At 40.7% G+C, this 15998-nt stretch overlaps 1 protein-coding gene across 9 annotated transcripts in view; it reads right to left on the bottom strand.

The window, feature by feature from the left end:
* The window catches only part of map2 (microtubule-associated protein 2), a 128076-nt gene that overhangs the window by 18297 nt on the left and 93781 nt on the right, over nucleotides 1-15998 (bottom strand). For 3 of the 9 annotated variants that reach the window (XM_026912796.3, XM_053234330.1, XM_034304872.2), the window contains 7 exons: nucleotides 14187-14261; nucleotides 9894-10109; nucleotides 7561-7833; nucleotides 2831-6373; nucleotides 2144-2344; nucleotides 1684-1821; nucleotides 368-426 (listed from right to left, as the gene is read on the bottom strand). In XM_026912796.3, the coding sequence (XP_026768597.3) occupies nucleotides 368-426; nucleotides 1684-1821; nucleotides 2144-2344; nucleotides 2831-6373; nucleotides 7561-7833; nucleotides 9894-10109; nucleotides 14187-14261 (4505 nt within the window). The remainder of the gene's footprint in view (nucleotides 1-367; nucleotides 427-1683; nucleotides 1822-2143; nucleotides 2345-2830; nucleotides 6374-7560; nucleotides 7834-9893; nucleotides 10110-14186; nucleotides 14262-15998) is intronic. The other 6 variants (XM_053234337.1, XM_053234333.1, XM_053234331.1 and 3 more) reach the window with 5 other exon arrangements.

Raw genomic sequence — 15998 nt, 5'->3', positions numbered from 1 at the left:
TATCAACATTTAATTTTATTTTTGATCATTTATGTGGATTGATTTTTAGTCATGAATTAAATAAACATGATCAATGCAGGTGTGTTTCATTAACATTTAAACAAATGTCAATTAAGACATGTTAATCATTTGTTAGTTAATAATGAAAGTAAAGAGAACCTTAATGTAAAGCATTACCCAAATTTCAACTCTTATAAAACAAAATATCTTCAAGATCATGAAAAACACTTTCCAAATACACGACTAATAGTGTACTTCAACTGTTACTATAAATAATCAATAGATACTACATCTATATGAAATATTCAATGTATTTAATCCTGAAACTGCTGAAAGAGAGATTGTGTAAGAATTTAATGCTACTCACAGATGCCCTGTCTCTGGAATGTCGCACTGAGCTGAATGGCAGCCGTCCATCTGCTGATACTAGAGAGAGAAAAAGATATTGACATTGTTCATCTTAATGAGTGTCTTCTGAGTGTCCAGAGCATATACATTCAAACAACTAGGAAATTAAAGACATACAGAAAAACATTCGGTCTCTCTCTTAAACAAACACCTCCACATGTAAGCATATGTACACACAGTGTATTTACACATCTCTCACAGAACCATATATTAAGCAACTGCTTTGAAGTGATTTGGCAGGGAGTAACACTCTGAAAATTACAAACCTTATATAAGAGGGTTTTTGTAACATCTATTTGCAGCAATTTACAATGTACAATGTACATTTTATCCATTTATAGTTACATTCAATGTGTGGAATCTCCACAAAACAAACTAGTTCCTGTTATTTTTTGTGTTATAGAAACTATAAACAGTCGTTCCTTCACCAGCCTCTGTTTCTGTGTCTTTCTTGAAGTTAATAAAACAAAAATACAGGATTAATACACTTATTGAATCCCAGAATGGAAATGCATCCGAACCACATTTTGGAAAGCAGCTACTCTGACATTTGTTGGCAGGGAACAATACACTTTAATTAAACCTTACATAAGAGGGCTTTTTTTAACATTTAATTGGGCCTTTGCAGCAATTTAGTGGATTTTTAAATATAAATTTAATTGCAATTCTCAAAAAGAGCAGAAGGAGATGGATGATGACAGAGTGAGTTTTCTCTCTCTCTCTCTGATTACTTTCATCTCTTTCATTTTCTCTCTCTCTCTCTCTCTCTCTCTCTCTCTCTCTCAGGAGGCCAGGTTGTCTCCTACTCAATCAGTTGCATAGCAACCACCGTAGACGTCCTGTATCCTACAGAGACTCTTCTGCCAGATTTGTTACATAAACTGGAAGTAATATTTTGCAATGTTCCTTCAGAGAATCATAACACAACTAAAATTCACACAGTAGACACACAGACACACTCATTCAGGAAATGGGCTTAGAGTTAGTTCACAAAATAGCCACAAAGAAGCAGAGATTAGCATATGGACTAAGAGAAAGCCAAAAAAAGCAGAAACAAGAGATTCTAAGCAAGTGCAGAAAAGCACATTTCGAAACAAACTTAAAAATACAATTTTACTCAAAACACACCAATAAGCAACATGAAAAATAAAAAAAAAACAATAATTTTGCCAATAAAAAACTGTAAACCAAAAAGACAAACACCATCTTTAATGTAACATGCCAGTGTATTTGCCAGCCACATTGCAAGCAGTCTCCCTGTGATTGTGTGATCACCTGTGGGTTTCCGCTTAGCACAGATGTGATGTTGGGTAGCTCTAGGGTGCCTTACGGCGGCCTTTAAAACACTCTTCCTGGAGGGAGAGCGGCTCTGATTTTCAGATTTTTTTGTGACCTCAACCTTCTTAATCACAGCTATAAGAGGGAAACACAGAATCAGGGAAACTGTAGGATTCAGTTCATTGGGATTTGAAATGATATAAACATTCAGTAAAATATAAAATATCCATGTGTTTTCTGTACAGGCCAAACAGCATTTGAGGAGCAGACCTTTACAAGAAGCTTTGGTAATAACTGCAATACATTACAGCAAAATCCGTAACTTAAATTAGCATCAATTCTTGGTATGCATTTATAGGAAGTTACAGGAATATTTTATAAACAGCAGCAACGATCTTATATAATACAATGTAATCAGTTATTCTGGCATGTGTACAGTCACTTTTGCATCAGCAACCTTTTTTCTTCTTCAGCTCCTCTTTCTGGACCGGTCCTGGATCTTTCCAGATGGGTTTGCGTTCTGGAGTGGAAACTCGGCCTTTGGCTCTGCCTCCTTTAGGCTTCTGTTTGACCGGCTTCTCAGTAAAGGGTTTCTTGGCAGGGCTTGCCATTCTCGGAAGAGGCTCAATTTTCTCAGTGGCCATGCTCTTATCATCATCTGCAGTATGTATAGAATGTGAAACTTATATGACAAATGATGCTAATATGATGACAGCATTTATCTACTTGCACATAGCACAAGGACATTTTTGCTACTAAAATAATAATATTTACATCACAATTCTTCATATATAAAAATGAACTGAATAACAAATGAATTTTTATTCCTCTTATACCACAGAAATTAGTATATTGACTTATAAAAAAGTTGCTGTTAAGTTGTTATGACATAAATGGTATGACATAAAAGTATTAGTACAAGTGCATTATTATAAACTTTGCGGCCAGAAGTACTGTCAGAGCTGTTGTTATAAGAAATTAATTAATACTTTCTGACCAATAAGAATTGAGCATTCAGCATTATGCTTTGGTATAATTATAAATAATAACCTGAAGCTAGTTATACATTTTCACTGTACTAGAAACCATAATTTAAACATCAGTAAGTACAGTTAATTACAAAAAAGAGAAATCTTAGCGTCACCTTGAGTGTCCACCCAGGAACTGTCTAAGATGGAGTCATCAATAGTAGTCTCATCCTTGTAGTCATCGTAGCTTTCAGTGGGACCCTCGCTTTCTGGTACCTCCTTTGGAGGACACACAGGGACCTGTACAGCTTCTGGAACATCCTGGACCTCCTCCAGGCTAGCAGCCTCTATCTCTGCTTCTTGAGCCATTTCAATAGAATCTTCTTCCTCTTCTTCATCTTGAAGCATTTGAGGTGGTTCTTCTTCAGGAGGAGTGGAGAATCGTACACTGTGCCCAGGTCCCTCTCGTTCATCGATGGTCTGAACCACAGTGATAAAGTCGTCTTCCACTGTTACAACTGACTCAATGGCAGCTCGGGGCTCTATGGTTTCTTGTACTGCTGCCCCTGCCCCTTCCAACTCGTCATGCTCTTCCTCTTCATCTTTCAGAACAACTCCAGTCTCTTCACCTTTCTCAACAAGTCCAGTTTCTTCATGTTTCTCAACAACTTCAGGCTCTTTGTCTTCTGGAACAACTTTAGGCTCTTCATCTTTCTCAACAACTCTGGGCTCTTTGTCTTTCTCAACAACTTTGGGCAGTTCATCTTTCTCAACATCTTTGGGCAATTCATCTTTCTCAACAAATTTGGGCTCTTCATCTTTCTCAACAATTCTGGGCTCTTCATCTTTCTCAACAATTCTGGGCTCTTCATCTTTCTCAATAACTTTAGGCTCTTCAACTTCTTCAACAACTCTGGGCTCTTCATCTTTCTCAACAACTTTGGGCTCTTCATCTTTCTCAATAAATTTGGGCTCTTCTTCTTTCCCAACGACTTTGGGCTCTTCATCTTTCTCAACAACTTTGGGCCCTTCATCTTTCTCAACAACTCTGGGCTCTTCTTCTTTCCCAACAACTTTGGGCTCTTCATACTCCTCAACAGTTTTGGGCCCTTCATCTTTCTCAACAACTCTGGGCTCTTTGTCTTTCTCCACAATTTTGGGCTCTTCGTGTTTCTCAACAAATTTGTCCTCTTCATCTTTCTCAACACTTGTGGGTTCCTCATGTTTCTCAACAACTTTGGGCAGTTCATCTTTCTCAACACCTTTGGGCTCTTCATGTTTCTCAACAACTTTGTGATCTTCATCTTTCTCAACACCTTTGGGCTCTTCATGTTTCTCAACAACTTTGTGATCTTCATCTTTCTCAACACTTTTGGGCGCTTTGTGTTTCTCAACAATTCTGGGCTCTTCGTGTTTTTCAGCAACTTTGGGCTTTTCATCTTTCTCGACAACTTTAGGCTCTACATGTTTTCCAACAACTTCAGGCTCTTCATCTTTCTCAACAAGCTCTGTTTCAACTGTTTCACTCAGTTTTACTTCAGACTTAACTATTTCAGTCTTCTGTGGTTCAATCTTCTCTGGTATCTCAGGCACATTTGGCAAATCTGTAGGCTTGTCTGCTTTTTCTGCCTGCATGTACTCCTTAGGTTCCTCGGCTAGTTCTATTTCTTCTTCTGCACTTTGTGCCACTGAAGTGGAAACAGAAGCCTCCTCTGCCTTTGCAAATTCCTTGCCAGATTGCTCTAGGAGTTTATCATCTTTACTGGATTTCTCAACAGATTCAACAGGAGACAATTTCACAGGCTCTTCTTTCTGACCATCTTGTGCTGGTTTAGGTTTCTCTGTGTCAACATGCACTTTTTCTTCCTCAGTAGCACTCTCCACTGATGATGTTGGTGATGGTCTTATTGGTCTAGCAATCCTGTCCTTGGCAACTCCAGTGAGCTGGTACACATCCTCAGCATCTACCTCCTCATAGGCTTCCTGGTGCACCAAATCTGGCTTATTCTTCACTTTCTCTCGTAGCTCCTGGAGCTCCCTCTCCTCCTCAACACTTAAAGGTCTGTCTTCCATTTCCAGCTTGCGAATTTGCCTCTCATAATCAGCTATTTCAGCCTCCTTTTCAGCTGCAAGTTTGGCCTCTGCATCAAGATCAGTCTTCACTCCTTCCAAAGTAACAGTAACAGTTGGAGTGGCAAAAGTTTCAACTTGTTGTTTTGAGTCCTCTGCCCCAGCACCATTAGTCTTGCACGGTTTTTCTCTTGTATCCTTTTCTTCCTCTGTGTCTGGGGGAATGTCTTCTTTCAGAACTTGAGATGATGGGCTGTCCTGTCCACTTACAGCTGGAATTGTCTCTTTCTCCTCTGATATCATTCTGTTGAAGATTTGTGTTGGTGGAGAATCCAATGGACTGTGCACATCTGCTGGAGATGGCATGGGACCAGAGTACTCACTAAAAACACAGTATCCATGTTCTTCCAATTGAGTCTCACTTTTTGCAACTCGTTGACCCTGAAACAAGTGGGCTAAGGAGTCACTCACAAGGGCGGGCATGTCAGCAGGGACTGATTTCCTTCTTATAATCTCAGGATCAGTGTTATCAGACATTAGTCTTGTACGTGTACCTGCCAAGTCTAGCATTTCAGGTAGATCTTGGGCCATCACAGCACCATTTTTATAGTTGAACTTATTAGGTAAGGGAGAACCTGGGGATTCAGGCTGTGGACTTGGGGTCTTGATGTCAGCTACCGTGTCATGGGGTGGAGAGGCTGATGGAGTGGTGACAGAGGCTGATGTCTCCAGGATCACTGGTGGGAAAGAGGGGACTTTCTCCACTGATGGAGTTGTGACAGGAAGGTAGTCTGCAGATTCATCAAGGCTTCCACTGGTATAAGACATAATGTCAGTTGCTAATGGGGAGAAGTTTCTGGGTCGTCCTTGTCCTCCACTCTGATCCATAGCTCCAATGGTGATATTCAGGGAATAACTTCTTTGCTCCAAGGCCAGCTTTCCAGGAGAGAGCCTGCAATCATCCTTTTTTTCAGATGACGGGAGAGCCTTTTGTTGCTCTTCGGTACCCTTTTGACTTTCAGGTTTTTCATCTATAGCCTGAGATTGAGCCAGGGTACTGTAGCTAATTTCTGGAACTGAGGAAATGGCAGAGGCAGACTTAGTCTCCTCTGATGCAGTACTAAGCTCATAATAACCTTCACCTTGTCCCCTCGTCTCCTCTGATTTCAGTGTTGTTGTTTCAAAATAAGCAGACATTCCAGACTTGTCCATAATTTCTTCTCCTTGTTTATCTAAGCTAGCAGACTCTTTTCCAGGCACTTCTGGACTTTTGGCACTTACTGTAACATCTATCTGCTTGTCTCCAGTAGATATGGATTCCACTTCTAGTAATTGCTTCCCATGTGTTTGAGACTTACTTGAGTCAGAAGAAACTGCATCTGTAGAAGCTTGCTTTTCAATATTGAGTGGTGAGTCAGGCTTTTGACCAGGATACACTGTGGGCTCTTTGGCATGGCTCTGACCATTTGGAGAAACAGCAAAAGCCTCTGTGTCACTTAGGCTGGGTGACGATGTCTCTGGAATTTCTTTGTCAAGAACACCACTCTGGTAAGAGGTAAGATCCTCTGGGTGCACCTCTGACTGAGTGAAGTCCATGCTGACCAGCGCAGTCCTCTCTCCACATGGCTTTTCTGCGTCCATCTTCACAGCTGAAAGCAAATCTTAAGTGATCTAGTTGTGCTGCATAACTTATAGATCTGGGCTCAAGGATTTGCCAGGCCAACCACCACAAAGACAGGCAAAGCCCAGCAATCGTCACAGCATATAGAGTCTCAGATGAAACAAAAGAGCACATACCAATTCAGTGATGAACAAGGTGAAGACATGGATGTGAGCAGACCAACATGCAAAATGCTGGATGGATGAGATCCACACAATGAGGATGAAATGTCCAAGAACACCTCATCTGTACATCACAGATAAGATGGATTTAATAACCTACAGTAAAAACTATATAAATACCCCATTAGAAACTAACCCTATGTTAAAACATTCTGGACTTAGGTTCCCAAAAGTGTTACATTGTTAAAAGTTATTACAATTGATAGAGACAGTTTTGAATGCAATATCCACTTGGCCAATATAAAATGAAGTATACTATTTTAAGTTCAATATTTTTAGTTTTGATGAATGTTATACTTCTTGTACAACATATCAGTAGACCAAATCTTACATTTTTTTCAGTGGTTTACAGGGAAAACATGAGGTGAACAAATGATACATGATAAAAACAATATATGTGCACATTTCACATTTGGTAGTAAAACAAATGACATGACTGTGCTTGATATTGCAATAAATGAAAAGCAGACAACTGTTTAAAAAAACTCTTGGTAAAGCAAACCAAAATCATAGCAGTTAAAATTTGAACCGAATCATATACTTAATGAAACAAGTGATTCATCACAGCATGCAGTAAAAAGAAAAAATACACTGGCAATGTAGCTGGCAAAAAAACACCAAGCAATGGATTACACTTAATGGGTCAATGGGGAAAAAGGTCAGCCTGGCAGCAATAGTACCAACATAAGATTAAGCAATATGCTTCCAAGAAAGCTTCACCAAAAGAAGAAGGTAGCACCTGTACTGATAATGACAATTCAATAATGAGAAGAAAAAAAACAAAAGTAAGAAAATGATAAACAAACACAGCTCTGGCCACAGAAGCGAGTCACCATCAAGCCTGTGTTGCCTTGCAGCATCAGCAGAGAAGAGGACAATTTCGAGCCATTCTTCCACATTGCCTTAGCTCATATCTGTCATAATGCTTTAGCTTTTCTTTTTTGGAAAGCAAGGAAAAAAAAAACATGCAGGCCACAGAGAAGGGAGAACACACCTTTCTCAGGGTACTCGCCCCTCCCTGCCTCCTCAGTGCTCCCGTTAGGAGCTCCAGGGCCAGCAGTAAGTGCTTGGTCCTCGGCCTGCAGATAGGGCAAAGTCTGGGCCCCGACTACCACCTCTGCCTGCTCTAAGAGCTTGGATATGGGTTCTTGCTCAGGCTCCTCCCCACTCCACTGCTCCTCCTCTTCCTCCTGCTCCTCTAAAGCTGCTGCCGCTGCAATGTTCTCATCTTCCTCCGCTGCAGAGAGAGCCTCTATGGTCTCTTCTTCTTAATAAAGAGGGGGACAAGTGGAAACATCAAGACTACGGACAACACAGACTTGGGTTACAGGGGTTGGAGGAAGTGGGACACTTTCAGCTCTGGGATGGGATTGAAGTCACATCAAATTGTTGCATGTGTACTGTTTCAGTATGGCTGTAGAAGAGTTTTCCTTCAGTTTTTGAGTTTGAAAAATACAGACTGTTCTTACATACCCAATAACATTTTTGCTCAGTTAGGGCATTTTTATATGCTATCACCAAACATATGAATAACCTCTAATCAGAGTAAATAAAAAAAACTCATATTTCAAACTACTACGAAACCCCATGATGTGCATGGCGGGCACTGTCAAGACAATAGATGTATAATGCGATTTTGTATTTTTTTGTTGTATTGCACTGTAAAATACAAGTGTTTATTTAACTTACAACCAGTGGTACCATGGGTTTTTATATAAGACTCTCAAACACATTTCATGCTAAATGTTTAGTGATGCAGAGGGAACAAACTGGCAGGAAGGATCTGTGGAAAGGAATCAGCCACATAGAAGGATTGGTAAAGAACAAGATCAAAATGTACAATATCTGTTTACAGTGATAGCTGTCACTATTCAGAACTAGTTTTAGGATGACATCCTGAGTTCCCTTGAGTTGGGCTTTAAGGACACATCATAAATGTTTGTCTGTCACAGTGGAGGGATCAGGAATATAACTTCCAAAATATGTAAACAACAAAACATGGGGAATCTAATAAATTTTGAATGTGGTATTGTGCTGGAATGAGTCAGAGTTGACATTGACCTGTACGTGAAGAAAGTTGTACAAGACCTTTTGAGTCACACACTAATTCTTTCCCACATAGCACTGCAGCACTTGTGATCAATTGTATTTATTATAAATCTGTGACTATTTACCTTTTAATTAGGCACCACTAAGAATAAGTATACACAAAAACTGACATTAAAACCTCCAATGTGCATGGGAGTAAAGAAAAAGCAATAATCCTTCAAAACTAGTTAATATCTGTGACAGCTTGGCATGTTTTTTAGCATTAGGATGCAACCAGAAGGAGGGGTATAACAATGTCTTATCTGTCAGAGTGAATGAGGGTCTAAGATTCAAAATTGGTGCTTAGAAGAGAAAGTTTGCAGCCTACAGTGTGTTTATGAGGGCTGCTGTGAGTCTGGCAGCACAGGGCACACTAGGTCAACTCTCAGCAGGATGCCGCAGTGAGATACAGACACACAGAGAAATATAGGAGCAAAAAGACATGGGCTTTCATCTGTAACGTATGGTCCTTCATTCAGCCAAGAAACAAACAAGAACTGACAAAGCATGCCCTGTCTTTATTGACTGATGCATTGCAGTAATAGATTGAAAAAGTGTATGTGTGTGTGCTTGTTTGTGCCAAAAGTAGAAGAGCTGAAAGTCTTCCTGTGATCTACAGCATGTGTACATCAGCAGGGGGAAACGGAATTGGCTTGGTGATGGGGCAGGGCAATGAGCATGGGTCAGGTGATGGAGACACAGACAATCAGACAGACATAAAAGCAGACCCACAAAACAGGCAAAGAACAAAAAAATGCACACCATGCTGGACTGACCTGCTGATGTGGCAAGCCGTTTGGCTCACATTTGGAGCAAGTTTTTTTAAAACGAGATGCACGAGTGGTGTCACTAATGTATCAGGCATGAGTGTGTGGGGTTATTTTACAATATGCAGTTTGTCATTTAGGTAACACTTGAAAAAGAAACTAGCCATAAAAGGAAAACCTGGGCTGGGAGCCAAACGACTTAGAATGAACTGTCCCAAAAAATGCACGGAGACAAAAGAAAGGGCACGCCGAAGATAAGGAACGCTCCACAGACAGAGCGTGCACAACACAACAGAGACAAAAGACGGAAAGGAGGGTGGCAGACAAGAAAAGAGACCAGAGAAAGAGAGAGAGAGAAAGGGAAGACCAAGATTTGGATAAACATGACTGAAGAGAACTGAATATAGAAAAGGCAGAGAAAGAAAGGAAGAGAATGGGGGAGGATGGTGGAGAGGAACCATGCGCGGTTCACCTTCAATCTGGCTAAAGGCAGCGGCCTGCCCTGAAGGGCGTGAGCCCGAGAGTGTCCACTCAGGGCTGAATAAGGGGTGGTCATAGTACTCCTCGTCAGAGTAGTAGGGTTCATCCTCGGGCACTGAAACTGAGATGGAGGGGGCGAGGAACTTGCACCTCTCCCGAGAATTTTGGAAGCGGCAGAGAGGCCCAGCCTCCTCCTCATCCCCTACATCTACAAACAGACACAAGGAGAAGGAAATGCAGGGAAATCTGGACACAGAGAGAGACAGAGAGAGGGGGGATATAGAGGAGACAGGAAAGGATGAACAGAAGGGTGGACAAGTCAAGAGTTGGGAAGTAATAGAGCATGATGGGAAGAGAAAAGAACTGAGAGAAAGGAAGATGGAAGTAATTGAAAGAGATAGAGAAAGAGGAAGAAAGAAATATAAAGTGACAAAAGGTGACCAGAAAATGACAGAAGTATATCAAAATAAGGGGCAGTAAAAGGTGACTAAAAGGGAGAAACATGGTGATGCTAAAGGTGAGAGGAAGAGAAAGAGCAGGTACAAAGGCAGCAGTAAAAAATAGAAAGAGAAAATAGGTATGCAGAATAGGTACTACGTAAAGGGATTGTGAAGAAGTGGCACACATATGCACAATACTGAAAAACACACATAGATACAAGACGCAATGGCCACAAACAGAAATAGCTGCTGTGGAGGCACCGTGTCATTGTCTGAGACAGGGTCTAATTTAAATTTCGATCAATCAGCCAGGAGAATGGTTAGCTAAAGAATCCATGTCATAGAGCAATGGGTGAGTAAACAAGCTATGATAATGTACATTGTATGAACTGCTGTAAGTGAGACAGCATTACCAACATGACAAGATTTGAGGAAATAACTGAGTATATGAGTTGTTTGAAGTCCACCAGGGAGCGAACAAAGACGGTTCGCGTGTGGTTAGACATAAGAGGGAAAATATTCCTCTGCAGAGTTTGGTCATATATTCCAATCCAGCAGTAGGAATAAGAGCAGGTAGTAATAGATACTAAATACTGGGTCATCTGCCTACCTCTGATCATGGGCTCACTTGATCTTGGTAGCTATGGACTAATTCACTATGTGGCTCTAGGTATATGCAATCCAAATGCAAATTGCCCCCACCATCACGGATGGTTGAGGCACAGGTGTTCAGTAGTTGGGAACCTGGCCAAGGGTGTGCTAGGAATTACCACACTGCACCTACTGAGGTATGGCTTGATCAAATGTTTGAACTAGACTAGCCACCAACAAAAGGACTGGTGTCATCATTTGCCCCAGTCTGATGGGTAAGCCAAATACCAGGTGGGGATCTGTTTGAGCCAAAAAATACAGGCTGTCATGTGCCATCAGGGTGACACCTGTTGCTGCAAGTAAAAATACTGCCTAGACCACAAGAAAGAATTGTCTCTCAAAAGCTACTGATTGGGACCACCCAGTTTGCTATAGTGATGGTGAATTAAAGAGTCCATGTCATAATGCAGTGGGAGAGTAAACCAGTAAGCAAGACAGCATTACGAACATGAGATACACTAGCAGGTTTTGGGGCAACATCCCAAACTTCTTCCAGGGTGCAAAAAATGATTTGCCAAGCAATTAGAGATGAGAGAGAATATGGCCACAATTTCCAATCCAGCCATGCCATAATGTGGGATCCTATGGAACAGGTATTACTACAACTGATCATGGACTCATTCTATCTTAGTAGCTAATTCAGCTAGCTGGTCTAATTCAATAAATAGCCAAGGCATATCCAGTCAGAGACCAAAGTGCCACTACCATCATAGATGTTTTTGGCAAGAAACCTGGCCTGAGGTCTGCCAGGATTGAAAAAAGTGCATTACAGTACTGCAGCCACTGAGATATGGCCTGGTGCTTGAACTAGACTCTACCAATGGGTCTGGGATCAGCACTTGCCCCAGGTCTGGTGGGCATGCCAAATGGCAGTAGAGGAGCCAAACAAAAGCTGCTGCCCCGATGTCCAGCTGGACATGCCAATAGAAAAAAAATCTGGGGAATTGTCAGAGCCAAGAATGCATTAGGAGGAGTGTATAGAACACATGCATCAACTACAAAACTGTCTCTCGCATGTGTTCACACATCAGGCACAGGCTAAGGCTGGCATGTGCCAAGAGGGTCTTACGGTACCTGGTACTGCAATGAAAACATTGCTACTGCCTGGCCTACAAGAAAGAGGAAGGGGTCATCCAAGGTGATATAATGAGTGTCTAATGTGGTGTACCATAAATGGATGACTGGAAAGAGTTGCTTGATGGTGCTGCCCCAGGACCAACTGGAATCCTTAGGACAACAGAAACTTTTTGTTATGCTTCTCTTTTCCTCACTCTTGCACTAGCTTTGGCCTTATCACTTCAGTTGATCACTGTTTACACATCACTACACATTACTGCACTACCCATTACTAGTTAACTGACTTATAATAATTAAACATTCCTAAGTTGCTAGTCCCCTTCTCTTGTTCCTCAGGCATCTCATTTTCTAGTGGTCTAGTTCCTAGTTTCCATGACTCCTTCTCCTCTAACCTGCTCTAGTTTTTGTCACTGTCTCTGCTGAAGTCTTAGTCTCTGTCTGTTCTCAAGACTCATTCTCTGTTTATGCTTTTGGCACAGTTTCTCTTTCTGCTCCAGGCTTTTCTTCTCTGCTCCAAACTCTCGGTTCAGTCTTTTTTTTTGTTCAGACTCAAAGTCTCTACTCTCGGTTCAGTCTTTTTTTTTTTTTTTTTTTGCACCCAGCTAAGTTTGTGACTCTGTTTAAAGCTTGAATCTGTTTATGTCACTGAGCCTACTTCTGACCCTGCTTATATCTATGTCTAGATCTTCTTTACGTCTGAATGCCTAGGTCAGTGTTTCCATGGGTGCACTCTCAGTAGCTGTTCTGCCTCACAGAACCTACCCTTTATGTCTCTTTTCCTGCTTGGGATCTGGCAGAACCATTCCCCTTGAGCCTATTTCTTGTTGAATGGTTGATTACATCTGATTAGCTCGTATGTATGTACTCCTCTGTTGCTCTGTTATGTTTACACAGTCCTGTAAGCATTAGTATCCTTGTTTCTCAGGTTCATTATTTCCTAGTTCCATAGTTTTCTTGATGTCTTGTTAGATTCCAAGGTTCTATTGGTAATCCTATTTCCTAGTCCTTATTGATGTTGTTTTGACTGCCTGTTTTGATCTCAAATATGGACTGGACAATGGTTATTGCAAATGCCTGAAAAAAGAGACTTGGAATACAGTACATCCAATGCTCCCGGCTACCTTATGTTACAGCTGGCAATGCTGTCTTAAAATGTTGTCGGTACATCACAAGCATTAGTGTTCTTTGTATTAAAAAATATGTATCTTTGAAGACAGCATTATAACAAACAGTCATCAGCATAATTTCAGATAACACCAGTAAAGCTTGTGAAGTACTTGAATTAAATGGCTTACATGTTCCCCACTTCTTCAGTAGCATGTCTGTAACAAGCTGAGCTTGTTTTAAACATCAGTTCATCTAATGGATGTGGTAAACAAGCTGAGTATTGTACATGCCTCCACTAGTTTGTACACGGCACCATTATAACCACAGAGCAGAAACAGCAGATGCAACCAAAATCAACAACAATAAACAACACACACACATACAAACAAAGAAACGGATGAGTGCAGGCCCACAACATTAACAGCACCTACTACATAACATGCAAAAGAAGAGGACAAGAACAGCATGAGGTAAAGTTTCCCTAGACTTAAGGATACCGGTGGGGTGAGCCTGAATGCCAACACGATGGCATTAAGGGAATGGGAGAAGGGCCAGAGTGAAGAATGGCATCATGCAGGCTGAGAGGGATTCAGGAAGAGTGTATGTAGGAAATTAAGTGATGGTGAAAGAAGTAAGAGTAATGGTGTTGTTTTGATCTGGGCTGTCTGATTTCCTCTAATATTCTGGTGATGAAGATAAAGCCAAGCATTTAACACGCGCCGAGGAGAAGTAAGGAAGAGGAGGAGGTGGCAAAGACAACCCTGCGCCCATTTCTCTTCTAGCACGGGTCTCTGCAGCTCAGTCAGAAGTGTGTGTCTCACCGTCTGTCCAGCAAGGAATGGTGTTGGCCACTTTTCCAGTAAAAAAAAACCCTCATGTGGGGCCAGTGGTGAACAGGGATGAAGACACATCCAAACCACAGATGTTTTTCACACTCACCTTTGTACAAACACTACAACACTTTCCACACACACACACACACACTCATTAGCAGCTGGACATGGACCTACCTTGCTCCAGAGGGCCAAAGTGCTCGGCTGCAGGAGATGGAGGTGGGGAAGGTGGCAAATTGGCTGAGTCTTCCACTGCAGACACACAGAAAATGAAAGAAGATATAAAAAAGACAGCAACAAATCCACACAGCAAAGCTTAGGTTGGACGTGCAATCCGACCTGCAGGACTTCCTTGGTGCTAAGTAATTTTGCTTAATCTCATCCTTTCAATAATGCAGAGATGAATTCACACAGGCCGATCTGTTTCTGCAGGCTAAATTCAGCATAGTGAAAACTTTCAGCAACCATTATCCAAAAACGACTCACAAACACAAGGAATGCATCACAACAACACTTACTTTTATAGGAATAACCAACGACTGGGTGGTGTGAGGCAGCCCGGCACAAAGCAGAGTTATTGTTACCACTCCAACATTGAACATTTTCCAATAACAGCACATCCTGAAGTGTTTTATTCCTCTTTTTTATACCACAGTGATTTGCCAGCAATTGCACTTGTTCATTAATTAAAAAATGACACACCATACTTTTATTTATTTATAATTATGTTTGATGGTGTGGAATGTCCACAAAACAAGTTAGTTCCTTTTAGCACAACTATAACAATTGTTCCCTTACCAACCTTGATTTTTTTTTCTCTCTTCAAGTTATTTAAAAAAAAAACAAAAAAAACTTGTCATATTACTGCACAATATAAACTCCTCTGCCCGAAAGACTTTCCTGTGGTGGAAAACATATTGACTGTTACAAAGAGTTGACACTGGAGACTCCTTTCATACATGTACAATAAATGTCTCCTTACAGAAAACTTTGCCATATGAACTATTTCTCTCTTACACTCTTAATTGTAGCGAATCAGACCAGCAAGTCAGGTAAGCCTCACTCACTGTGACACACACACACACACACACACACACACACACACAAGGAGGTAGGACAGGTTGCTTGGACCAGCAGACAGGTTGTTCTCTCAACCCTTAGTCAGCATGCATATACACAGCAGAGTGCTAATGGAAGAGACCAGCTGTCAAAACGGATTTGCCATTCAGCAGGAGGTGAAGCGACAGTGCAGAGACCAACTCAGGCCATAGATAAACAGGATACATACACACACACAGACACTACCTGGTCAGCAAAAAAACATAGCCACTTATGAAAGAAACTCACAGACACACTCACAATATCCATAATTTGCTTGCATAAGTGTTGCACTGATGGATTGTTGGTGTATTAAGTCTGTCTCTGTAAGGGGCAGATCCCAAACCACTGACTGACTTGCAGTGATTCTTCTCTAATTTACTTGCTATTTGTTTCCTTCCATGTGCAACAATGCAAAACCACCAATCTTGCAAACAGTCTTTCATGACAAACACCTCAACTTTCAAAGGTTCTCAGCCAGGGCTCCTTTAAGTATAAAATATATTCTATGTATTTCATAAACATAATCTAATTATCCAAATATTAGGTTCATTATTTAAATGTGTACAATAATATTGCAGTTTACTTGAGTCATAGACAGGGTTGTTGCAGAGTTGTTGTTTTTTTTTCCTTTCAAATTTTAAAACCTTTTTAAGACCAAATGAAAATTACCTTGCTGACACCAGGACAAATCCAAATAAATTCAAATATCCACAGCAAAAACATAATTTAAGATGTTTTAATAATAATAATAATAATAATAATAATAATAATAATAATAATAATAATAATGGGTTATTGTTTCTACCACTGTAATAAAATAAAATTAAAAAAAAAAACAGACTAATTGGATATGCTTCACCAACCTCACTATTCTAGATTATTCATCTT

The sequence above is a fragment of the Pangasianodon hypophthalmus genome, chromosome 5, assembly GCF_027358585.1.
Source record: "Pangasianodon hypophthalmus isolate fPanHyp1 chromosome 5, fPanHyp1.pri, whole genome shotgun sequence".
Taxonomy (NCBI): Eukaryota; Metazoa; Chordata; class Actinopteri; order Siluriformes; family Pangasiidae; genus Pangasianodon; species Pangasianodon hypophthalmus.
Note: the sequence above shows the minus strand (reverse complement) of the source record. Positions and strands in the feature narration are given on the sequence as shown.